The 25,825-nt window shown below is 45.9% G+C and overlaps 2 protein-coding genes across 3 annotated transcripts in view; one reads left to right on the top strand and one right to left on the bottom strand.

The window, feature by feature from the left end:
• HYPK (huntingtin interacting protein K) lies at window positions 1–25,825 on the bottom strand. Its single transcript, XM_073568615.1, has 4 exons — window positions 25,588–25,825; window positions 23,875–23,930; window positions 19,593–19,644; window positions 1–509 (listed from the first exon to the last, which is right to left on the bottom strand). The coding sequence occupies exons 1-4, from the start codon at window positions 25,747–25,749 to the stop codon at window positions 414–416; spliced, it is 366 nt and encodes a 121-aa protein (XP_073424716.1). The 5' UTR covers window positions 25,750–25,825; the 3' UTR covers window positions 1–413.
• The window catches only part of SERINC4 (serine incorporator 4), a 114,288-nt gene continuing 113,584 nt past the window's right edge, over window positions 25,122–25,825 (top strand). For both annotated transcript variants that reach the window (XM_073568613.1, XM_073568612.1), the window contains exon 1: window positions 25,122–25,230. The gene's annotated coding sequence lies outside the window, so the exon portion shown is untranslated. The remainder of the gene's footprint in view (window positions 25,231–25,825) is intronic.

The raw sequence follows: 25,825 nt of genomic DNA, 5'->3' as shown, positions 1-25,825 counted from the left end.
TAAGTATTAAAACAACTTTATTTCACATAACGCAGTCTAAACTGGGCTAGTTTTCAGCATAATAAAATATTATGGAAATTAGGGAAAAGTTAAACTCTGCCAATTAAGTTTATTTTTGTTCTAGAACAAGATTGTTTCATTCATAGTGATCATGTACGATAACTCAGGGTCAAATCTATCGGTTGAGGCAAATGACAAGACATGGCACATGGAAATATTTAGTTCCATGGAACCAAAACTTTCCAAGGACACCAACTACAGTGCAGCTGGTGTAGAACCACAAGGAGACTTTTATTCCACAAACACTGTTGTCCTAATGAACAGTCCATATTTACTGGTTTCCTGTTCCTCTAGTCAAAGATTTTCCTGCAAGATATGGAAACCATCAGTAGAAGTTTCTTGGCACTGGAGGTTCAGTTAGTGAGAGCAATGAGCGCTTCTACCACATTTCCCATGTGTTCTCGCAAACTTCGTTCTGCTACCGACCGGGGAATCTCCATTTCATGCATCTGAAATAAGAGAAAGCGTTAATACAAGAACACCCCGTCCTGACAACACACTTTACCCCTGAGGATGATAATTCATTACACAAAGCGGTGCATGAAATTTTTTGTTTATTTTAGGAGGTCAGAAAACTTTTCTAAAGTGATTATTCACAGGTATTTAACATTTTTTCCAAATTGATTATAGTTTACATCAAATTTATCTAAATGATAATATCACTAACTTCCTTCATAACCAAATTTTATGACATTTTTAGCATTTATGTTTTTTTTCCCCCCACTACCCTTCTCCCAGGAGCCATAACTATTTTCCCATCCACATAGCAACATTAGGGTTTGTTTTTTTGCAGGCCGAGATGTAGTTTTGAATGACAATGTACTAGAAAAATTGGAAAAAAAATTCCAAGTGTGTTGAAATTGTGAAAAAAAAAAAAAAATGCTGCTATTTTTAGTTTTTACAGTATTCACTCATCGAGAAAAATGACCTGGCAACATGATTCTTCAGGTTAGTATAATTACGGCAATTCAAAATTTGTATGTGGCAAAAAAAAAAAAAAAAAAAAAAAAAATTCAGAAATTCAAAATCTGCACCGAGCTGATGTTTTTATTGATACAATTTTGGGGTAGATTCAATTACTTTATTGTTTATTACTTTTAATGGCAAAAATAAAAATGGTCTATAACTGAAAAACGACACGCAATTCTGGCATGTCATGTAGATTTTTTTCTCATTACGCCATTTACTCATAAGGTTACCTAATTTTATGTTTTGATAGACTGACTTACCAACTTAGAGATACCATGTATGTTTATTTTTTAGTTATTTTAGATGGGTTACATTTTTAAAAACTTAATTTACTTCATTTTTTTAGTCCCCCTTAAGGGATCTGAACCTGCGATCATCTGATCGCCTATAATATATACTGGAATACCACAGTATTGCAGTGTATAGCAAAAATCTTTGTCTCCTATGAACGCCAGCCAACAACTTGTTATTCTAGTTCGGTCACGATGGCATGGGTGTCGTCAGCAGACCCCTGGTTGCCATTTACGGCACCCCACAATCGCATTGTGTGGGTGGAGAAGCTGGTGTAGGGCGATGGGCACTTGGGCCAGCACACGTCCAGGCCGTGCTCTGTAAATGCTGCTCTCAGAGAACAGTAGCAAGTTAACAGCCGCAGGCAGAACTAAACTCCAGACACAGCTGATAGAGGCAGATGATGGCTGAATAACACAGCCAGATTCTGCTCTTGCTTCAAAACATACCAGTAAATCACATGTTTAGAAAGGGTAAAGGGGCTGCTATTTTTGGACATATAAGATAATGGAATTACCATGTCTTAATTTACTTCGTCAGTGAAAATAAAATGCAGACTGCTTAGTACCTTCATGGAGGTTTAAAATGTATTTCAGACTAATCCCTAAAGCAGCAGGTTAGGGACAAACAATAAATGTACAATATAAGAAACAAAAGTACAAAATCAGGAAAAATGTAAGGCCCGATTAGTTAAGACTGTTCTTTTATGCCATATAAAAAATATGCTGGTTCACAGCACCTCGATATACAAATGGATATATACTGTAGGTTCGTCATACCCATCAAGGAGCGCCTTCTGTGGCAACGTTTGGATCGCAATGATCTTTATCAAGCCCAGAAGGCGGATTAAATGTGAGTTCTTTTTTCACCAATGTGTGGAGCGCCGTTTCTTGATTATTGTGTTCTGTATGCCAGTCCTAACTAAAAGGTGCCCTGGAAACCAATAAAAACCTCAAAGAATGTTAGAGCAGCCACCTCAAAAACATTGAATACAAGTCTATTACTAGCACAGGGAAAAACAGGATTTTTGGGTTGCTTACCGTAAAATCTGTTTCTCGGAGCCTTCATTGGGGGACACAGAGACCTTGGGTGTATGCTGCTGCCACTAGGAGGCTGACACTATGCACAAAAAAGGTTAGCTCCTCCTCCGCAGTGTACACCCCACCGACCGGCAGAGAATTCCTGTTAGTGAGAAAGCAGTAGAAGTAACAGAATAGGTTGACAACATAAACAACTCAACTGTAACCATTCAACCAAAGTAAGAACAGGAGCTATAAAACATGGGAGGGTGCTGTGTCCCCCAATGAAGGCTCCGAGAAACAGATTTTACGGTAAGCAACCCAAAAATCCTGTTTTCTCGTTTGCCTTATTGGTGGACACAGAGACCTTGGGACGTCCCAAAGCAGTCCCTGGGGTGGGAAACAAACTTCCATCAGGCCAGCGGACTCACCACCGCGGCCTGCAGAATCCGTCTACCTAGGCTGGCGTCCGCCGAAGCGTAGGTGTGGACTCTGTAGAATTTCACAAACGTGTGAACCGATGACCATGTTGCAGCTTTGCAAAGCTGCAGTGCGGAAGCTCTGTGGCGCACCGCCCAGGAGGCACCCACTGCCCGAGTAGAGTGGGCCCTGATACCCGGAGGGGCTCCGCGACGCTTAACACGGTAGGCTTCCAGGATAGCCGATCTGATCCAGCGAGCAATGGTGGCCTTTGACGCCGAGTGAGCTTTCCGCGCTCCATCAGGGATAATGAAAAGAGACTCTGTCTTTCGCAAGGAAGTCGTCCTAGACAGATAGACTCTTACCGCCCTAACCAGGTCCAGCTTGTTCAAGGACCGCTCTCGGGGATGAGTTGGATTCGGACAAAAGGACGGTAGCACGATATCCTCGTTGAGGTGGAACGAGGACACCACCTTCGGAAGGAACGAGGGCGGAGGCCGCAGAACTACCTTATCCTGGTGGAGAACCAGAAAGGGAGAGCGGCACGAAAGAGCTGCCAATTCCGACACGCGCCGGACGGAGGTGATGGCCACCAGAAATGCTACCTTCCAAGAAAGGAGAGAAAGGGAAATATCCCTGAGGGGTTCAAAGGGCGGACCTTGCAGAACCTCAAGAACCAGATTAAGATCCCATGGATCCACGGGCGCCCGGTACGGCGGGACCGTGTGAGCCACGCCCTGAAGAAAGGTCTTAACCTGAGGACGAGAAGCCAACGTTTTCTGAAACAGAATGGACAGCGCCGAAACTTGACCCTTCAGGGAACTGAGGGCAAGCCCCGCATCCAATCCTGCCTGAAGAAACGCTAGGACTGAAGGGAGTGAAAAGGACATGGGCGCGACGTCATTGGTCTCACACCAAGTGAAATAGGCCTTCCAAGTACGGTAGTAAATCTTGGAAGATGATGGCTTTCTGGCTCGGATCATGGTCTGAATTACGTGGTCGGAAAATCCTGCTCGTTTCAGAACCTCGGTCTCAACAGCAACGCCGTTAAATTGAGCGGCCGAGAATTGGGGTGGCAAATCGGACCCTGAGACAGCAGATCTGTTCTGCCTGGAAGCTTCCAGGGGGCGTCCGCGAGAAGGTTGACAATGTCCGCGAACCAAGACCTTCTGGGCCAATTCGGGGCGATGAGAATGACCGGAAGTCCTTCTGCCTTGATCTTCTTCAACAGCTTGGGAAGAAGAGGCAGAGGAGGGAACAGGTAGGGAAGCTCGAACTGGGACCAAGGAACGGCCAGGGCGTCGGCGCCCACTGCCAGAGGGTCCCGAGACCTGGACACGAATTGTGGGACTTTCCTGTTGAGGCGAGACGCCATGAGGTCTACATCCGGGGTTCCCCACCAAAGGCAGAGCAGATGAAACACTTCCGGATGTAGGGACCATTCTCCCGCCGCGAGACCCTCGCGGCTGAGAAAATCGGCGGCCCAGTTGTCTACGCCGGGAATGTGAACCGCGGAAATTGTCGGAACGGAAATCTCCGCCCAACAAAGAATCTTGGACACCTCCGCCAGGGCTGAGACACTCCGTGTTCCCCCTTGGCGGTTGACATATGCCACCGCTGTGGCGTTGTCTGTCTGAATCCGTACCGGCAGTCCCTTGAGGAGCCTTTCCCAGTGGACCAGAGCAAGATGGATCGCTCGAATCTCCAGAACGTTGATCGGCAGCGCTGATTCCCGATCCGACCATCGACCCTGAACAGTGTGGTTGCGGAACACAGCACCCCAACCGAGGAGACTGGCATCTGTGGTTACTATCTGCCAGTGAATGGGAAGGAAGGATCGACCCGATAGAACGAGAGGTGACGACAACCACCAGTTGAGAGACCGCTTGATCCGGTAAGAAAGATGGACAGGGCGATCCAGGGACCGAGGCGACCTGTTCCACTTCGACAGAATGGCCTGCTGGAGAGGCCTGGCGTGAAATTGGGCAAAGGGAACTGCCTCTATCGCCGCCACCATCTTTCCCAGGACCCTCATGGCTGTACGGAGGGATGGGAATCGCGAGGTCTGCAGCGATCGTACTTCCTGCTGCAGAGAGAGAATCTTTTCTTGTGGGAGAAAGACCCTTGACCGACGAGTGTCGAACAGAAGACCTAGAAAGACCAGGCGTTGGGTAGGAACCAGACAGGACTTTTTCCTGTTGACGATCCACCCGAAATTGGAAAGAGTGTCCAGGACGATTGACAAACTTTGGTGAGCCTGTTGGAATGAGGGAGCCTTGATCAGAATATCGTCTAGGTACGGGAAAAGAACGAGGCCTCTGACTCTCAACAAAGCCATCAACGCAGCCATGATCTTCGTGAAGACTCTGGGAGCGGTGGCAAGACCGAAGGGCAGTGCGACAAACTGGTAGTGGTGCTGTCGAATCGCATAGCGCAGGAACTTCTGATGTCCGGAGAAAATTGGAACATGTAAATAGGCATCTTGGATGTCTATTGAGCACATGAATTCCTGCTCCTCCATGGAGGCGATGACCGAGCGAAGCGACTCCATGCGGAAGTGGCGAAGGCGGACCCTCTTGTTGAGCAGCTTGAGATCCAAGATGGGTCGAACTGCGCCGCCTTTTTTCGGCACTACAAACAGGTTCGAGTAGAACCCTGTGAAGCGCTCCGATTCGGGAACGGGCACAATCACCCCGGAACTGAGGAGAGCGGCGATAGCCGTAGAGAACCCCGGGATCAAGGCTGGATCCTTTGGAGGCCGGGATTCGAAGAAACGATCCCGTGGGAGAGAGACGAACTCTATCTTGTATCCTGAGGATACGACCTCCCTGACCCAGGCGTCCTCCACGGCGGCCAGCCAAACGTCCCTGAAGGAAAGAAGTCGACCTCCCAATTGGAAAGGACCTCGCGTGCCCGATGATAGTCATGCTGAAGTAGACCGTCCAGATCTAGATCTGGGCGGTCTGCCCTGGGAGGAGTGGGGTCGCCAGGAAGGAGTGGGTCTGAAGGAAACTTTCTTTCTCTCCTGGCGAGCCTACGGTCTCTGTTGGCTGGAGGAGTTGTCCGCCGTATTGAAACGGCGGCAAGTCCGAAAGGGTCGAAACTGACGCCTTAGTGGGGGTCTGCGAGGCTTAGACTGAGGGAGGAGTGAACTCGTGCCTCCGGTGGCGTCCTTAATAATCTGGTCCAATTGGGACCCAAAGAGGCGCACCCCCTGAAAAGGCAGGTTAGTGAGGGACTTCTTAGAAGACAAGTCCGCTTGCCATGCCTTTAGCCAAATTGTACGTCGAATTGCAACAACGTTGCTTGACGCCTGAACTGCACAGGATGCAGCATCCAAGGAAGCGGAGAGAAGATAGTCCCCAGCATGGGAGATCTGATTGGCGAGATCGGCCAAATGCTCCGGTTGCGCCTTATCTAAGATGCCCTGACGAAGGTCATCTGCCCACGTGGCTATGGCCTTTGCTGCCCAGGATGAAGCAAAGATTGGACACACCGCCGCTGAAGCCGCTTCAAAGGCAGACTTCGCCAGGGATTCTATAATCCTGTCATTAGAATCCTTTAGGGACGCCACGCCTGAAAGCAGGAGAACCGTGTTATTGGATAGCCTGGACACGGGCGGATCGACCGAGGGAGAGGCCGACCAGTTGTCCGTGAGCTCCTTAGCAAATGGGTAGAGTATGCCGAGACGTTTTCCTCTTTGAAAGCGTCTGGTCCGATCCTCTCTTTCCTTGGTAAAAATTTTCCCAAACTCGGAATGGAAAGGAAAAACCCTGGAGGGAGTTTCTGCCCGTCTGAACGAAACCTCCTGATCTGAGGATTTCGCAGGGGAGTCAGCAATATCGAAGGTATGATGGATCGCAGCAATGAGGTCCTGCACTGTGACCTTCATGCTTGCATCCTGGTCTGAATCCAGCTCTAAAATCCCCTCAGATGACTTGTCCGAAAGCGCTTCCCCTGACTCGGGAGACGAGGCCCGAGAGGGAGGCTGGTGAGAAGGGCTATGCGGTGAGATGGGACTAGGAGAGGATTCCGGCTGGGAATCTTGCCTGGGTCTTTTGCGACTACAGCTGGCTGATTCAGATGGAACAATTTGGGACCTGCTTGGCCCTGCTGAAGAGTCCAGGGGCAACTTATCAAGAACGGCCACCAGGGACTGAGACACCCTGGTGAGGTCTGCCACTGATTGAGATAGCGAGGAGGCCCAGCCAGGCATGGGGGGCTCACTCTCACCTGGGGCCGCAGATGGCTCCTGGACGGCGTCAGGCTGAATTGGATTGCTACAATCCAGGCAGAGGGGAGTGGACTGGCCTAAGGGAAGTTTGCGATTGCACGAAGAACATGCAAAGTACTTGACTAAAGTGCAGGGGGGGGCGGTAGAGCGGGTACGATCAGACTTAGAGTTAGACATAGTGAAAAGCTGAGGTAATGCCGGAAGGTTGGGGGACAGAGGGCGGAGAAGGGTCAGTCTGCAGTGCAGAGCTACTCACGGTCCGGTGTCCCCAGAAGCGATGCTCTGCGACCTGTCAGTGGATGCAGGTCAGAGCGAAATCCGGCCGACAGACCTCCTGAAAAAACCAGCTGGACATGGTATCCAGTGAGGAGCTGGTGCCCGGCTAACAGGCTGGGAAAATGGCGCCTTCCTGAGAAAAAGCGCGCGTTCAGGAGAGGAGGGAGGGCGGAGCACCACGCAGGGTTAACAATTCACCGCCCTCTAGCCAATAACAGGCTGGGCAGGTGAAGGACAGGCGGTGGGAGGGTCTGGGAAGAGCGGGAGAGAAGCCCGCTTAGAAGAAAGGGGCGGGGGGCGTGGCCGCGACGCAGCGGTAGGCCCGAACTGAAGCCGGGGCCTAAATTAGTTGCGGCGGCCGCCTGTCAGCAGGGGGTCGGCGCGGAGGTCCGAAAAAGTGGGACGCCGCAGTCGCAAGCCGCTCCCAATGGGAAAAAACCCTGTGCTCCCTGTCCCCAGAAAGGGGGGAGGGAAGGGGGGGATGCCCAGCAAAATTGAGCTGCCTATAGCCTTGTGGCGACTGCGAGCGACCGCAGCGCCTACAACCGGGGTTCCCCTGTGACCATTGAAGAGGCGACCGTCGGGAATGGGCAGCCAGGTAAATAAATACTCACCCATCCACGATCCGTTACCTGTCTGAAGAAGTCTTGCGTCTCATCCAACCGACAGGCTCTGGTAGGCGAGTGGGAGGGAGACTGGCGACAAGGACCCCTGGAGTCGCTGGCACGTCTTGGTGTCGGCGTCCGTCTGGCTGGTCCTGCCGCGGAGAACTTCAAGGATACGGGGTGGCAGTACACGCCGTACTTGCAGACTCCATGTGGGAGTACAGATGTGACTTTTCACTCTGTATCCCTCCGTAGAACCTGAAAAGGAACGACGCACGACGAGGTAGATATGGGTCTAATGAAAGACCCGTGTCCACCTCCTACTGACACTAAGCTAAACTGAGGAATTCTCTGCCGGTCGGTGGGGTGTACACTGCGGAGGAGGAGCTAACCTTTTTTTGTGCATAGTGTCAGCCTCCTAGTGGCAGCAGCATACACCCAAGGTCTCTGTGTCCCCCAATAAGGCGAACGAGAAATGTAGACCATTGAAGAGAATGTAAAATTACAGAGGTAGAATAGGAGGATCTAAGGCTCCATAACACAGACAGAACCCACAAGGATGCCTCTTGATGAAGCCACCAATCTAGAGGGTGAAACGCACAGAGAAGCTTTTACCCCACTTATGGAGCAAAGCGTATAAAAAGGTATTTTTGAGTGTTGTTTTCTATATTGTCATCCATGTCTGATGCAACATGGTTAAATCTCTTTAGAAATATATGCAAACAATATTATTTGTTGACACCCCTCTTATATTTCATTGTCGTGCACTAATGGTGGCCGCACTTACTAATACAATATAGGTAGATATTCCTTCTATATTGAGATTTTATCCATTCTAGAACATTATTTGCTGCTGCTGCTTGACACACAGCCACTTAGGCTACTTTCACACATCAGGTTTTCGGCGTCAGGCGCGATCCGGCGTCATGCCGGAATGCCGGATCCGGCAAATGTTTTGTAAAACCTGATGTGCCGGATCCGGTTTTCTGCCGGATCCGTCTTGTTCTTGACAGACAAAACCGGATCCGTCTCATCCGTTTTTCTATCCGTTTTTCGACGGATTACGCCGGATCTGGTTTTTAAAATTGACCCTTGTGGCCTTCCGAACGGGATTGGCTACTGGAAAACTATATATAGCATGTTCCTACAGCCCTTCTTTGACAGGTTGTAGAGGAGAAAGTGCAGGTTGGAGAGAAAAGCAAGTTACTGGCGAAGATGGATGTTGTCATTGTAAATATTACCACTAGAAGTTCTGTGACGGTTTCAGTAATGAGGGACAATTTTGCACTATACTTTATGTCACCTCAAGGCAGAGTACACTGGGATGACAGAGTGTGAAAGATTTGTGCCCTAACCAAACTTGTGTACCTTCTGGACCAACAGTATATACCTTTGCCAACCAAAGTTGGCTATCTTGTCATGGTCTTACTATTTTTAGCTTTAGGCCACAGGTGTGTACCTGGTTGTGTTTTATGCAAAGTATTTCACCTTTTAACAAAAGTTGTGTACATTGTTAGGAAATCACCAACAATAAACACAACTTTTCAGGTGAAATACTTTGCTTCAAACACAACCAGGAACACAACTGTGGCAAAAAGCTAAAATTTACCCACAGTTATATACCTGGTTTTGAATACCTTTTTACCTTTTAAATACCCTGTATTTAACCTTTTTTTTTAAACATATTTCGCCGCAGAAAGAAATGACAGACAACCAGTGTAAACAATAATTTAACTTTTATTTAAAATATTTTTTTTTGTGTAAACTGTTTTTAAAGTTAAAAAAACTTTTTTAATAAAGGTTTGAAACCAACCAAATGGGCATTTTTATTACAAAAAAAACATTATAACTCGGTGTAGTGTGGGGTGGAAATACTGCTGGAGGGGCTGCGGGACACTTCGACAATGGGAGTGTGGAGAGAGGACTGGGATCGTGGTGGGGAAGGAACAGTTAGAGGTGATGGTGTGGAAAAAGCTACAGAATGGGTGGACATGTGGGAGGCAGAAGAGGTGGTGGGCGGTGGAGTGGAGGGTTGGGCAGGGACTGTAGGAGCAGATGATGTTGATGGAAAGTGGCACGGGGAAGGAGTTTGGCACGGGGAAGGAGTTTGGCACGGGGAAGGAGTTTGGCACGGGGAAGGAGTTTGGCACGGGGAAGGAGTTTGGCACGGGGAAGGAGTTTGGCACGGGGAAGGAGTTTGGCACGGGGAAGGAGTTTGGTACGGGGCAGGTTGCTGGAAGTGGGGAGATGTCTGGTACTGGGAAGGTTGCTGGTACTGGTGAGGTTGCTGGTACTGGTGAGGTTGCTGGTATGTAATAGGAGGGGGAGGATGGAAAGTGGCTGGAGGGGGTGCAGGTGTAATAGGAGGGGGAGGATGGAAAGTGGCTGGAGGGGGTGCAGGTGGAGGAACTACAGTGGTGGGAGGTGGAGGTTGGGAGGTAACCTGCTGTAGAGCACCGTGGCACGAATGCATTACATGCATCTGCTGGGTAGGAGATAGTGTTGCCATGCGCTCCACAACAGACCTGAAAAAGGTGTGGTTTGGCGAAGATCTTGCTTCTGAATGCATGGTTTGCAGAAGTGTCTTCACCTCCAGAATGCTGGAGTTGATCTGCTGAAAGCCTGCGGAGACTTGCTCTGACAAGACTTTTAGACAGTTCTGGAAAGATGCATTCAGATGCAAGAACTCTGGCGCATAACTCTTTTCCTGACCCCTCTGCCGCTGCCGCCCAGTACCCGCAGGTGTACTAGAGGTGGCAGGGGCAGAAGGGTGGGGTAAAGGGAAAGCGATCTCCTCACCAGCAGCTTCATGTAATGTAGGCGGCCACGATGCTCCTGTGCTGGTGGATGGGACAGATGGGTCGAATGTGTGGGAAGGCTGGGAAAGTGCAGATGTACCGGGGCGGTCGAAGTGTCCCTCGGTGCCGGTCTCCTCAGGGATCGCCTCAGAAGGGTCCAATCGTGCAGGCTCCCGAGTGCTGCTCACCGTGCTGTGGAATAAAGAGAAAAAAAACAATTAAAATACTGACATGGTATGGCCCTGGCTGAAAAAAAAAAAGTTACATCTAACATTTTTTTTCACATGTGGTGTGTAATATTTACCTTCTAGTGACCATTGTTTCCCGGAGGAACGACAGGGCTTGTGCGTACTTGTACTTGCTCCTGCGTCCTCCAGATCCACTCGGGGCCCGCATCTCTTTATTGAACTCCTTCTTGAAACGATCCCTCACAGACCGCCACCGATTCACAATTCTGTTCCCTGAAACGAGAAAGGAGTGGTTAGTATACAACATCAGTGTTTCACAAACTCCAGTCCTCATGGTCCCCAGGGGTCATGTTTTCAGGATTTCCATAGTAAATAGAAATCCTGAACACATGATCCGTGGGGACCACGAGGACTGGAGTTCGGGAAACACTGGTTTACATCAAGCAACCGGTACTGTATATACTTACGCTCTTTAATCTGGGCCCGAACATCGAGGTCCTCCCAGCGGCCCACAAGGAGCGAACAGATTTCCTCCCAGAGTCGTCGGGTAACGATAAGGTCAGCGTGGCGGCAGTCAGCCATATTCCAGAGCGGCTCCCTTTCTCTGACGAGATCGATGAGGTGGTCCACATCGAGTCCTCCATCCTCACCGTCAGAGTCGGGAGCACGCTGTGAAGGCTGTTAAAGAAAAAGACAAAAATAACATAATTAGCCTCCACAAAAGAAATGAAATAAAAAGTGCAAAAAAACAAAGCAAAAATATTTATACTTACACGCTGGTGACCGCCGCGTTGCTGTCGCCGACGACCCTGGGAGGCACTGCGAGGACCTCTTGGCCGAGCACCAGATTGGGAAGACTAGAGAAGAAAACAAAAAATGTTATGTCTTTGGATGTAGGCATTTGTTTGCTGTGTGTGGTCTGCAGAACATTGTTTTCTATGTGTTGTGTGTAGTGTGATGTTGTGTTTCTGCGTTTGATGCAAAAAACTTACCAATTGTGAGCCCACTCCAAGTGTCTGTCCACCCCTTCCTTCTTCTTCTGGGAGCTCCTCTTCATCATGTGAATCCTGTTTTGAAATAAAAGGCAATGAATAGACATATATTACAGAGATGATGGATTTTGGAAATAAAAACTTACCGTCAAACGCTGACGATGCAAGGGAGGGCTCCCAGAAGATGATGTGCTGTCTTCCTGGTGGCCAGACTCCATGGCTGTGGGTGGTGTTCCAGCTGCTGCCATTGCTGCTGCTGCATCTATTGGGCGGCTGTTGAATAAAGAGAAACAAAGGGCCAATGAATATCTTGATATTCAATAGCCCTAGTTTAGAGGAATGGGGGATTTGATAATTACCGTCTCTCATCTGCTGCTGGACTCCCCTCCTCAGCATGTTCCATTTGCTGCTCCATTTGGGCTGATGGTGCTGCAGTGGTCTCCTGCTGCGCTTGGTTGCTTTCTTGGGTGGCATGTTGGGTGTGGCTGTGGGTCCCACTGTCTTGCTTTTATATATGTCTTGTGGGCAGAGCTACTGAGCATGCTCAGACCAAAAAAAAACGGATCCGGCCACCGGATCCGGCTTTCGCCGGATCAGGCGCATTGCGGCGCTCATAGGCTTTCATTGTGTGAAAAAGCCGGACGCGCCGGATCCGGCGTGTCCGGCTTTTTCGCCGGAGACAAAAAACGTTACAGTAGCCGTTTTTTCCAGATGCCGGATCGCGACACATTGCCGGATCCGGCGAAAACCGGATGAAACGCATGGCCATCCGGCGCAAATGCAAGTCAATGGGGGGGAAACCGGATCCGGCATTGCATTTCGCCGGATCCGGTTTCTGTCAAAAGCGCCGGATCGCGCCTGACGGCGAAAACCTGATGTGTGAAAGAGGCCTTATGGGGCTCCCAATGGGGAATATGTGTTTTTATGTTATTCTACCTCTCTCTCTTCTACTTTATTGTATTCAACAATCTTAATTTTTTGTATTATTTATCCGGTAATAAAAAACATTGGTATTTTTACAAAGATGCTCACAATTCATTAATAGGTACATCATATTACTATTGCTGTGTGCCTCCAACTAGGTGGTGTATACTTATGGAGTAATTTAAGCCACGTGCAAATAATGAAGGATGAGCTTCAACACAACCTTCCCACCCCATCTGCACCCACTTTGGCAGGGCTGCCCGGGACTAAGTGTCGAACCACCAAAAGTCACAACATTATTCAACAACTTCCGAGTTGCGCAAAAATATTGCAATATTTTGTTTGTGAGTTTTAAGCCCAGAAACTGGTAAAAACGACTTAACCCCTTAATGTCTATGGACGTGCACAGTCCGTCATGGCAAGAGGTAACTTTCAGCACCATGACGGACTCTGCACGTCCTGCCTTTGAACTGTCACTGCGTGTAAACACGCAGTTTCAGTTCAGTGCCGACAGCTGGCTATGACAGCTGAGAGGCACAGCAAGGGGGGCAGGGACCCTTGCACTTGGTCCCTGCACCCACAGCGCTGTGATTGGTCGGTCAATCTGACAGACCAAACACAGCATTGATCAGCAGCATTGATCCTTGCCTGATCAGTGTAGAAGCCCAGCGCTGCAGTGGCTGAGCGTCCTGCACTGACAGCTAGGAGCGGAGCCCCCAACGCCCCTGGCTGTTAACCCCCTCACTGCTGCGATCGAGCGTGATCGCAGCGTTCAGAGGGGGAGGCAGAGGGTAGGGGGCTCCCTCTGCCTCAGGTCGGCGTCCCTGCCATGTAATCGCGGGGCCCGACCTGTGCCATGATGACCCGGAGGTGTCATGACAACCTCTGGGTCATTTACCTACGGAGAGCTAGTGAGATCATGCTCACAGCATGGTGTCAGCAGCTCTCAGCATTGGTATAATGCTGGAGCATTGTAATGTATTATACGTAAAGTGAAAGCGAACGTCCCATAAAGGGACAAGGTAAAAAAACAAAAACATTTTTTTTAAAAAGTGTAAAAAAAAAATAGAAAAATAGAAAAATATAAAAACTCCCCTAAAAATTACACATTATGTAAAAAAAAAAAAAATACACGTTTGGTATTGCCACGTCCGTAAAAATCCCATCCATAAAAGTGTCACCCTAGTTAACCCGTTCAGTGAATGCAGTGAAAAGGAAAAAAAAAAAAAAAAAAAACACAAAAGAGTAGGAAATTATACTTTTTCCATGTAGTATCATACCGCTTGGAAAAAGTGCGACAACACGCGATCAGAAAGACGAATATAAATAAACATGGTACCGCTGAAAACGTCATCCTGTCCCGCAAAAAACGAGCCGCCATACAGCATCATCAGCAAAAAAATAAAGTTATAGCTCGCAGAATAAAGTGATGCAAAAATATTTTTTCTATAAAAGTTTTTATTGTGTAAAAAACACCAAAACATAAAAAAAGATATAAATGAGGTATTGCTGTGATTGTAGTGACCCGAAGAATAAAGCTGCCATACTAATTTTACCACATGCGGAACGGAGGGGGGAAAAAAAATGCATTCCTAAATTGCTGGTTTTTGTTCATTAAAAAATGAACAGAAAAATAAGAATAGAAAGCGATCAAAAAACGTTGTGTCCGAAAATGGTACCAATAAAAAACGCAAAAGTCAAGCCTGCACATGACTCTGTCGGCCGAAATATGGAAAAATTATAGCTCATAGAAGATCACTTTTGTGGAAAAAATATTTTTAATTTTACGGCTCTATGTTATAACCTTCTGTGAAGCCCTTGGGGGTTCAAAGTGCTCAACACACACTTAGATAAGTTCCTTGGGGGGGTCTAGTTTGCAAAATGGGGTCACCTGTGGGGGGTTTCCACTGTTTAGGTACATCAGGGGCTCTCCAAACGCGACATGGCGTCCGATCTCGATTCCAGCCAATTTGACATTCAAAATCTCAAATGATGCTCCTTCCCTTCTGAGCACTGCCATGTGCCTAAAGATTGGTTTTCCTCCACACATGGGGTATCGGTGTACTCAGGAGAAATTGCACAACAAATATTGTGGTTCATTTTCTCCTGATACCCTTGACAAAATAAAAAAAATTGTGTCCAAATAAACATTTTTGGGAAAAAAGTTAAATGTTCATTTTTTCCTTCCACATTCCTTCAATTCTTTTGAAGTACCTAAACGGTTAATAAACTTCTTGAATGTGGTTTTGAACACCTTGAGGGGTGCAGTTTTTAGAATGGTGTCACTTTTGGGTATTTTCTATCATATAGACCCTTCAAAGTGACTTCAAATGTGATGTGGTCCGTAAAAATAAAATTTTTTGAATATTTAAAAAAAAAAAAAATGAACATTAACTTTTTTTCACAAAAAAAATACTTCAGGTTCAATTTTTTTTATTTTACCAAGGGTAACAGGAGAAATTGGACTGCAAAAGTTATTGTGCAATTTGTCCTGAGTACTCCGATACCTGATATGTGGGGGGAACCACTGTTTCGGCGCATGGCAGAGCTCAGAAGGGAAGGAGCACCGTTTGACTTTTACAATGCAAAATTGGCTGGAATTCAGATCGGACGCCATGTCACGTTTGGAGAGCCCCTGATGTACCTAAACAGTGGAAATCCCCCACAAGTGACCCCATTTTGGAAACTAGACCCCCCCCAAGGAACTTATCTAGATATGTGGTGAGAACTTTGAACCCACAAGGGCTTCACAGAAGTTTATAACGTACAGCGGTACAAATAAAAAATAAAATTTTTTCCACAAAATGATCTTTTCACCCCAATTTTTATTTTCCCCAAGGGTAACAGGACCCTAAAAGTTATTGTGCAATTTGTCCTGAGTATGCTGATACCCCATATGTGGGTGTAAACGACTATTTGGGCGCATGGCAGAGCTCGGAAGGGAAGCAGTGCCATTTGACTTTTTTTGGCTGGAATTGAGATCGGACACCATGTCGCATTTGGAAAGCCCCTGATGTACCAAAACAGTGGAAACCCCCCACAAATGACACCATTTTGGAAACTAGACCCCCCAAGGAACTTATCTAGATGTGTGGTGAGAACTTTGAACCCACAAGGGTTTCACAGAAGTTTATAACGCCCAGGCTTGAAAATAAAAAAATCATTTTTTTTCCCCACAAAAATGATATTTTTGCCCCCAATTTTTTATTTTCCTAAGGGCAGCAGGAGAAATTGGACCCCAAAAGTTGTTTTGCAATCTGTCCCGAGTAGGCTGATACCCCATATGAGGGTGTAAAACACTGTTTGGGTGCATGGTAGAGCTTGGAAGGGAAGGAGCACCATTTGACTCTTTCAACGCAGAATTGGCTGGAATTGAGATCAGACGCCATGTTGCGTTTGGAGAGCACCTGATGTGCGCAAATAGTGGAAACCCCCCAATTCTAACTCCAACCCTAACCCCAACACACCCCTAACTCTAACCCTAATGGGAAAATGGAAATAAATACATTTTTTAATTTTATTATTTTTCCCTAACTAAGGGGTTGATAACAGGGGGGGTTGATTTACTATTTATGGCGGTTTTTATATTTGGCAGCTGTCACGCTAAAAGACGCTTTTTATTGTAAAAATAATTTTTGCATCACCACATATTGAGAGCTATAATTTTTCCATATTTTGACCCACTGAGTCATGTGAGGTCTTATTTTTTGCGGGACGAGTTGACGTTTTTATTGGTACCATGTTCGGCCATGTGACATTTTTTGATCGCTTTTTATTTAATTTTTTGGGCCGCAGAATTTACAAAAACCAGAGTTTCATGAATTTCTTTGGGGGAGTGTGTTTACGCCGTTCCGCGTGCGATAAAATTGATAAAGCGCTTTTCTTCTTCGGGTCAGTACGGTTACAGCGATACCTCATTTATGTGGCTTTTTTATGTTTTGGCGCTTTTATGCAATGAAAACAATTTTATATAAAAAAATTATTTTTGCATCGCTTTATTCTGCAAGCTATAACTTTTATTTTTTCGCTGATGCTGTGTGATGGCTCGTTTTTTGCGGGACAAGATGACGTTTTCAGCGGTACCATGGATATTTATATGCATCTTTTTGATCGCGCGTTATTGCACTTTTTGTTCACCGGTATGATAATAAATCATTTTTTGCTTCATTTTTTAAGAGGTTCGCTTAAGGGGTTAACTAATGGGACAGTTTTATAGGGCGGGTCGTTACGGACGCGGCGATACCAAATGTGTACTTTTATTGCTTTTTTTTTATTTCCAAAAAATGAATTTATTGGGGAATATTTTTTTTTTTAATTTAGCAATTTTTTAAAAATTTTTACACTTTTTTTTTTTTTTTTTTTTACTTTATTACAATGTCCCAGGGGGGACATAACTGTCATGTGACAGATCGCTGATCTGTCACATCACAGATCGCTGTGACAGATCAGCGATCTGTCACAGGCAGTGCTGCAGGCTTCCTCATGACTGCGCTCTGCGGGCAGTGAGGAAGCCAGCTTCCTGCAGGCCCCCGGAGGTCCCCGTCGCCATATTGGATCCGGAGACCTGCAGGAAAGGAGCCCCCAGCAGCAGCGCTGCACATTGCGCTGCCGTGGGGGGCTCAGGGAAGCACGGAGGGAGCCCCCTCCCTGCCGATGCTTCCCTTTAACCCCCGGTACACCGCGATTGTGTTTGATCGCGGTGTACAAGGGGTTAACGTGTCGGGGGAAGTCCGTGACTGCCCCTGACACATTGTGCCGGGTGTCAGCTATGATAATTAGCTGACACCCGGCCGCGATAAGCGGCGCTCACCACGTGGGAGCCTCTTATCGCTATGACGTAATATTCCGTCCATGGTAATTAGGGCCCAGGGCACATGGACGGAATATTACGTCCAATGAAGGAAAGGGGTTAAGCAGAAATTTTCTGCTACGTGTGCACATAGCCTTACACTTGCAAAAAGTTAGTATTAAAAAAATATTTTTATCAAGTGAATGGGAGATAAACTTCAGCACTAAACGTGCAAAGCTGTGGTGTTCGGCAGAAGCAGGTATCAGATGATCGGTAGGATTGCTGGACCTCCACCGAACTCAAACTAATGACTTGCCCTGGGGAGGAGTCGTCGTCAATACAGTTGTGGCCAAAAGTATTGACACCCCTGCAATTGTCAGATAATACTCAGTTTCTTCCTGAAAATGATTGCAATCACAAATTCTTTGGTATTATCTTCATTTAATTTGTCTTAAATGAAAAAACGCAAAAGAGAATGAAGCAAAACATTGATCATTTCACACAAAAATCCAAAAATGGGCTAGACATAAGTATTGGCACCCTCAGCCTAATACTTGGTTACACAACCTTTAGCCAAAATAACTGCGACTAACCGCTTCCGGTAACCATCAATGAGTTTCTTACAATGCTCTGCTGGAATTTTAGACCATTCTTCTTTGGCAAACTGCTCCAGGTCCCTGATATTAGAAGGGTGCCTTCTCCAAACTGCCATTTTTAAATCTCTCCACAGGTGCTCTATGGGATTCAGGTCTGGACGCATTGCTGGCCACCTTAGAAGTCTCCAGTGCTTTCTCTCAAACCATTTTCTAGTGCTTTTTGAAGTGTTTTGGGTCATTGTCCTGCTGGAAGACCCATGACCTCTGAGGGAGACCCAGCTTTCTCACACTGGTCCCTACATTATGCTGCTAAATTTGTTGGTAGTCTTCAGACTTCATAATGCCATGCACACTGTCAAGCAGTCCAGTGCCAGAGGCAGCAAAGCAACCCCAAAACATCAGGAAACCTCCTCCATGTTTGACTGTAGGGACCGTGTTCTTTTCTTTGAATGCCTCTTTTTTTCCCCTGTAAACTCTATGTTGATGCCTTTGCCCAAAAAGCTCTACTTTTGTCTCATCTGACCAGAGAACATTCTTCCAAAACGTTTTAGGCTTTTTCAGGTAAGTTTTGGCAAACTCCAGCCTGGCTTTTTTATGTCTTGGGGTAAGAAGTGGGGTCTTCCTGGGTCTCCTACCATACAGTCCCTTTTCATTCAGACGCCGACGGATAGTACGGGTTGACACTGTTGTACCCTCGGACTGCAGGGCAGCTTGAACTTGTTTGGATTTTAGTCGAGGTTCTTTATCCAAGATGCACACAATCTTGCGTTGAAATCTCGTCAATTTTTCTTTTCCGTCCACATCTAGGGAGGTTAACCAAAGTGCCATGGGCTTTAAACTTCTTGATGACACTGCGCACGGTAGACACAGCAACATTCAGGTCTTTGGAGATGGACTTGTAGCCTTGAGATTGCTCATGCTTCCTCACAATTTGTTTTCTCAAGTCCTCAGACAGATCTTTGGTCTTCTTCTTTCTTTTCTCCATGCTCAATGTGGTACACACAAGGACACAGGACAGAGGTTGAGTCAACTTTAATCCATGTCAGCTGGCTGCAAGTGTGATTTAGTTATTGCCAACACCTGTTAGGTGCCACAGGTAAGTTAGAGGTGCTGTTAATTACACAAATTAGAGAAGCATCACATGATTTTTTTGAACAGTGCCAATACTTTTGTCCACCCTCTTTTTTATGTTTGGTGTGGAATTATATCCAATTTGGCTTTAGGACAACTCTTTTTCATTTAAGACAAATTAAATGAAGATAATAATACCAAAGAGTTTGTGTTTGCAATCATTTTCAGGAAGAAACTGAGTATAATCTGACAAAATTGCAGGGGTGTCAATACTTTTGGCCACAACTGTATATCAGGCCAAGAAAACGTCGTTAAACTCCACATCTTTGGAGGTATTGCCAAACATTAATTCATACTCACAATAAGCTCCACATCTTCCTTCTTGATGGTAACTTTTGCTAATTCTTTTTCTCTGAAACAAAAAAAGCATTTGTTTTATCAATTTACCCAACATAAGATTAGCCTCCATCCTGACAGCACATTATACCAATAGGCCAGAAATAACGGCTTTGGTTATGTATCACAATTTCTCATTTAACCACAAAAAAAAAAGGGGGGGGGGGGGGGGGAAACGACATTCAGACTGGGACAAGCATGTTACAATAATACAGAGACCACATAATATAGTATACCTACACTATTGATACTAAGTTTTTTTTATTGTAGGCTTATTTAAGCATAAGCTATACCTTGCTGAGCCCTTACAGAAAAAAAGCCAATTGCTAAGCTAGCACTGTAATCACTTCATAGTATAAATCATGGAGGTCCTCATCTTGAGGCTATTTCATCATTCACTATTATAGAAAAATCCCTTTAAAAGAACTTGACTAGTTAAAAAAAAAATATCAAGATATACAACTTAAGTGTCCCAATATATTAATATCAATGACGATCCCAGCAAATCTACTGCCTGCATGTGCTTTCAAAAGCTAAGCCAGCCCCTTTCTGTCATGATCACTGCATAGCATAGATGGGAAGAAGGCTAGATTAGCTAAAGAAATGAGTCAGTCAGCCTGACCATAGCAGTGGCCATGTGTAGACACAAGTGATGAGCGTACGTGCTCGGATAAGGCATTATCTGACCACGCTCATATGCTAACCGTGTGACTTCAGCGTGCTCGAATAAGATGTTTGAGTCCTCGACGCTGCATATCTCGCGGCTGTTCGACAGCCGGACTCCATGCATGGATAGCCTGTTTGTTGGACAATCCCTGCATGCGATGCAGTTGTCTAACAGCAGTGAGAAATGCAGCCTCGGGGACTCAAACATCTTATTCGAGCACGCTGAAGTCACACAGTTAGCATATGAGCATGGTCAGAAAACACCTTATCTGAGCACGTTCGCTCATCACTAGTATACACAGGAAAATCTTACCTGTGCTGTGTACAAGCCGGAAGTCAAGATGCTGGGACTGGATATCCTCAGATCAGGGTTTTTAACCCCTTAATGACTGGAGCTTTTTTTCGGTTTTGTGTTTTTCCCTCCCCTTCTTCCCAGAGCCATAACGGCTTAATTTTTTGCAGGACAAGTTGTACTTTTGAACGACACCATTAGTTTTACCAGGTCATGTATCCGAAAAAGGAAAAAAATTCCAAGTGTGGTAATATTGCAAAAAAATGCAGTCCCACACTTGTTTTTTGTTTGGCTTTTTTGCTAGGTTCACTAAATGCTAAAACTGACCTGGCATTATGATTTTCCAGGTCATTAAGAGTTTATAGAATCCAAATATGTCTATGTTCTCTTTTATATAAGTGGTGGAAAAAAAATTCCAAAGTTCGCTTAAAAAAAACAAAAAAAAAACACCATTTTCCGAGACCCGTAGCGTCTCCAATTTTCGTGATCTGGGGTTGGGTGAGGGCTTACTTTTCACATTTCGACATGATGCTTTTAATGATACCACTTTTGTGCAGATCCTTTTTTTTTTTTTTGATAGCCCGTTATTGCATTTTAATGCAATGTCGCGGTGACCGAAAAACGTAATTCTGGCGTTTTGATATTTCATCTCGCTACGCTGTTTAGTGATCAAGATTTTTTTTATTGATAGATCGGGCGATTCTCAACGTGGCGATACCAAATGTGTGATTTTTTTTATTGTTTTATTTTGATTGGGGTGAAGGGGGAGTGATTTAAACATGTTTTTTTTATTTTTATTTAATTGTTAAACACTTTTTTTTTTTTTTGTATGCTTCAATAGCCTCTTATGGAGGCTAGAAGCATGCCATACTTGATCGGCTCTGCAACATAGAGGCAATGCTAGATCGCCTATATGAAGTAGATTTACAGCATTGCTCTGAGCGCCGACCACAGGGTGGCGCTCATAGCAATCTGCCAGCAACAACCATAGAGGTCTCGAGGAGACCTCTTGTTGTCATGGCAACGTGTCACTGACCCCCCGATCACGTGACGGGGTCAGCGATGCCCTCATTTCCGGCTGGACGCAGAAAGTTCTAGTTAAATGCCCGCTGTCAGCGTTTAACAGTGGGATTTAACTAGTTAATAGGTGCGGGCGGATCGCGATTCCGCCCGCACCTATAGCAGGCACATATCAGCTGTTTAAAGCAGCTGACATGTCGCGGCTTTGAGGTGGGCTCACCGCCAGAGCCCACCTCAAAGCAGGGGATACTGACCGCTGACGTACTATCCCGTCAGCAGTCAATAAGGGGTTAAATGACTTACATAAGTTGTTTATCTTGCTGTATTAGATTTTCAAACATGAAAGCCCCTTTATCTATGTAATCATGTGAATTCATTCAACTAATTTCACCCCCCACACACAAAGAGCTGGTGATTTCTACAATGTGAATCCACAGAAAATTTACATACAGCAGAATTAAAGGGAAACGGTCAGCAGGTTGTTCGACTCCAAAGTAATGTCATCACAGTAAAGTACCTGTAATGATGATTAAAGAAAAGCGGAAATTGTCAGCTCACCCACGTGTAGACAGGGATCCGGGACACAGAGTTCAGCGGTGCAGCAGGAATACCAGTTGATCATGAGGAAAAATCCAGCTCCAGGTATCCCGTAAAAACACATTTATTAATAAATCTTTAAAAAATTATACACAATCAGCATATAATGTCACCAGCCCCCAGAGGGGAGGAATATTGTATTGTTGCAGATGCGTTTCTTAATCATTGCAATGTTAAGAACCACAAGGTTTGAAACGCATCTGCAACAATACAATATTCCTCCCCTCTGGGGGCTTATGACATTATATGCTGATTGTGTATAACTTTTTAAAGATTTATTAATAAATTCATTTTTACAGGATATCTGGAGCTGGATTTTTCCTCATGATCGATTGTAATGACAATTACATCCATACCTTGATATTGTAAGTCCATGTTTACATTATTTCATAAATGAAGGAAAAAGCTGCAAGCCACAGCCAGCTCACCGACAACCACACAGGTGCATGGAACTTCGCCTGGGCGAGACATAGAGCACAAGCAGAAAAGAAGGGGGATGACGTTCCAGCTCCTTTAAAACATTCAGTTTATTGATCCATTTTAAAATGAATAGTGTGGATAAAAAGGATAGAGAGGTAATAGCAACACGTTTCGATCTAAAAACAGATCTTTGTCAAAGCTAAACCTCATGTGGCAACAGGAAATCTTTAGTGTGCAAAAGCCAATCACTTAATTCCCTGATGTCAGATGACTGGGTGAAAGATTCTGAAAGATCAAATGACAGCATATTAACCAGAACCATGACCTGACACATTGTAACGAACATATACATGAGTAAAATTTAAAAAAAAAAAAAAAAAAAAAAAAAAAAATGAATAATATAATCAATAAATAAAAAACATATGGAAAAACATACAGAACTTCATTAATGAAACATTATTTTGTTTCGCTTGTTAAGGCCGTTATTTCATAATCCATCGGCGCCCCAGATCCCTTGAGGTGGAGCATGCACAGTAATGTCCCAATGACATTGCAAAAGCTGGACCATCCATTTACACATGCGCCATCCCCGGAAACTATGGCACCTGGCCCAGATCTGATGCGAGGAAGCACGTCACAAAGACTGACATCTCGTGAAGGTGCGGTCATTCCCAGGGAGTGCAGATGACTAGGTCAAAGACACCAGGACGTTACCGTGCATGCGCCGCCCCTGGATATGGCATACACAAGATGTCGGCTGGGAAAAGAGGTCACAGAAGAGAGACCTGTCAATCACTGCCAGGAGGTGAGAGGGCGGCAGCTGAATGTACAGGCCAAGCACATTGCACTTACGAGCTGATTTAAATAAGAATTCACCAAAGGATTTTGAGACAATGAACATATGGACATATAATATGAGGGTATGGAAGTGATCATCAGTACAGGTACTTTACTGTAATCACAATACTTTTCGGTCTAAAAATCTGCTGACAGGTTGACTGCAATTCAATCTCATTTAGGGGTGAAAAATCTACACTGAGGGTAAGAAAATAGAAACTCTGCAGGCAACATGCATGAGTGCGGTTACACGGCTGACAAAACTCAGAAGATTTTATTCTACAGTATCTTGTCATTATTTCATCATGCACAATATAATCGCACAGTTTCCTTACACTTGTACATGATGTAACATGTACAGGGGACACATCAGAATAATGGCTGTCGTGACGGAAAAAACAGTGGTGATCTCACCGTTCTTGTTTGGCTTTCTGCTCCCTTGACCGCCTGTCTCCAATCACTGACATGGCCTAAAGGACAAAATACAATCAGACCAAAGTTACACCGGAGCGGCTTACTTCTCGTAGTCGGTTGGAGCAGGATGGGATGTCATAAGGCACGTACAAACAAGTACAGACCGTCTCTGATCTAACATCCAGGGGCATAACAAACCTGCCAATGCCACAGCTGATCTAGTAAATGTTAGAGATGGTAAAAGTTGTCAATGAAATGTCACACATGAGCTGCAGAGAAAATCAGGAACAAAAATCATCGAGCGGCTGTGACATGCGTAGTGTTTCCATCTATGCTATAGCTGCCAAGTGCTGTGGATTTTACAGCTGTGGCTTTTGTACCCCTTACAATTGTACTGGCCTATTACCCCCCCCCGAGTATTGTCAGAGAGATGCAGTAGCTCCATAAGTGTAAAGTTAAAGGGTTTGTCTAGGATTATTTTTTAACCCCATTCATGGCCCTGCAGTTTCATGTAAAATTGTTTATGCTCAGACCAATGTTATTCTAAGGGGAATTATGCAAATTGTCTCTTCAGAGAGGAAGAGGACTAGAACTCTAGTGCCACCTATTGGAAGTAGCAATCCTAAAAGTCAATGCTGACCCTTTAACGAGCCTTGTTACATGACTTAGGATAAAAGCCAAACCAGAATCTCAATTTGCAGACTCTGTGTTTCGGGGTACTGCCCCTCGTCAGTGCAAAGTGTGAGATCTGGTTTGGCTGTGAGAGAGGCATCTGACCGATATCCAAGAAGTATCATCCGCAAGGAGAAATGATACTTCCTTGATTCTAAGAGGGACAAACACTTTTTTTTTAATCCACAGACCAAGCTGATATGACCGAGTTTGATCCGATATTCGGAACGTACTCTGCCATATAAGACAATGAGTGGGTGGAAGACATGGGACCACACTCGGATGACATCTTACAGCAGTCCGATCTCCGCACACTGACACAGCTGAGAGGTTTTGGTCTCCATCATTTCATCCAACAGTCAGATCACACTATGATCAGAGTGTCATTAGTATAATACACCCGATTCTCTTGGATGAGATAATCTATGGTCATGTGACCCCGGCCTTATACTCGCCTTCCTCCACTCCAGAGTCACTCCGGTCTTTGTGGAAGGCTGCAGAAGTGATGTCACAACTATAGCACACAAGACTGCTGAAGCCAATCACTGCAATCAATGACCCACGCCATCTATATCAGCAGGGCCACTGACCCCAGTGACTGACTGCAGTGCTATTAGTGTGATGTCACTGTTTCTGCAGATCAAAGAAAAGAAAAAGGTGAGAGGCAGCGCTGGACCCCAGAGTGTAAGTAGAGACTAAGGGGCTTTTTGCCTTTCTGAAACATTGCAGCAATAATCTTTGGAGGAGGAGGACCCCTCCAAGAAACTGCCTTAAAGAAACGCTCACAGCAGCCAATCACAGCAAAGTTTTCACCTCTTATTCTGCTCTCTAGAAATGGAAGCTGGGCTGTGATTGGTTGCTGTGGGTAGGCTGTTTGTAATGTCAGTAATGCTGTGCCCCCCCCCCAGCGCTGCTCACTATGGAGCCCGTGAGGCCACAGCCTGCTGCGCCCTGTGGTTCCATCACACGTGCACAGCTCAGGACGGCGAGTGCTGGTCCCCCCGGCTCAGCCCAAGGACCCTTCCCCTCCCAGCCTCTCACCGTCTCCAGGTTGGAGCTCTGGATCTCCTTCTCCTCCGCATAGTCAGTGACTCTCTCCAGGTCGGCCGCCCCGCTGTCATGCTTTCGGTGTTTGTCCGTCGGCCGCTCGCTGCAGTTCTCCTCAGTCTCTAGCTCCAGCTCTACGTCCCCTTCTGCTGCCATGATTCCCCTGTATGCCGGAAAATATGACAGGAAGCTGAGCGTGGAGTTGTACTTCCGGCAGCCGCGATCAACGTCA

Source organism: Dendrobates tinctorius, unplaced genomic scaffold (genome assembly GCF_039654945.1).
Source record: "Dendrobates tinctorius isolate UK_male_01 unplaced genomic scaffold, ASM3965494v1 ptg000022l, whole genome shotgun sequence".
In the NCBI taxonomy this organism is placed as follows: domain Eukaryota; kingdom Metazoa; phylum Chordata; class Amphibia; order Anura; family Dendrobatidae; genus Dendrobates; species Dendrobates tinctorius.
The sequence above is the reverse complement of the archived record's forward strand: the minus strand, read 5'-3'. Positions and strand labels throughout refer to the sequence as shown.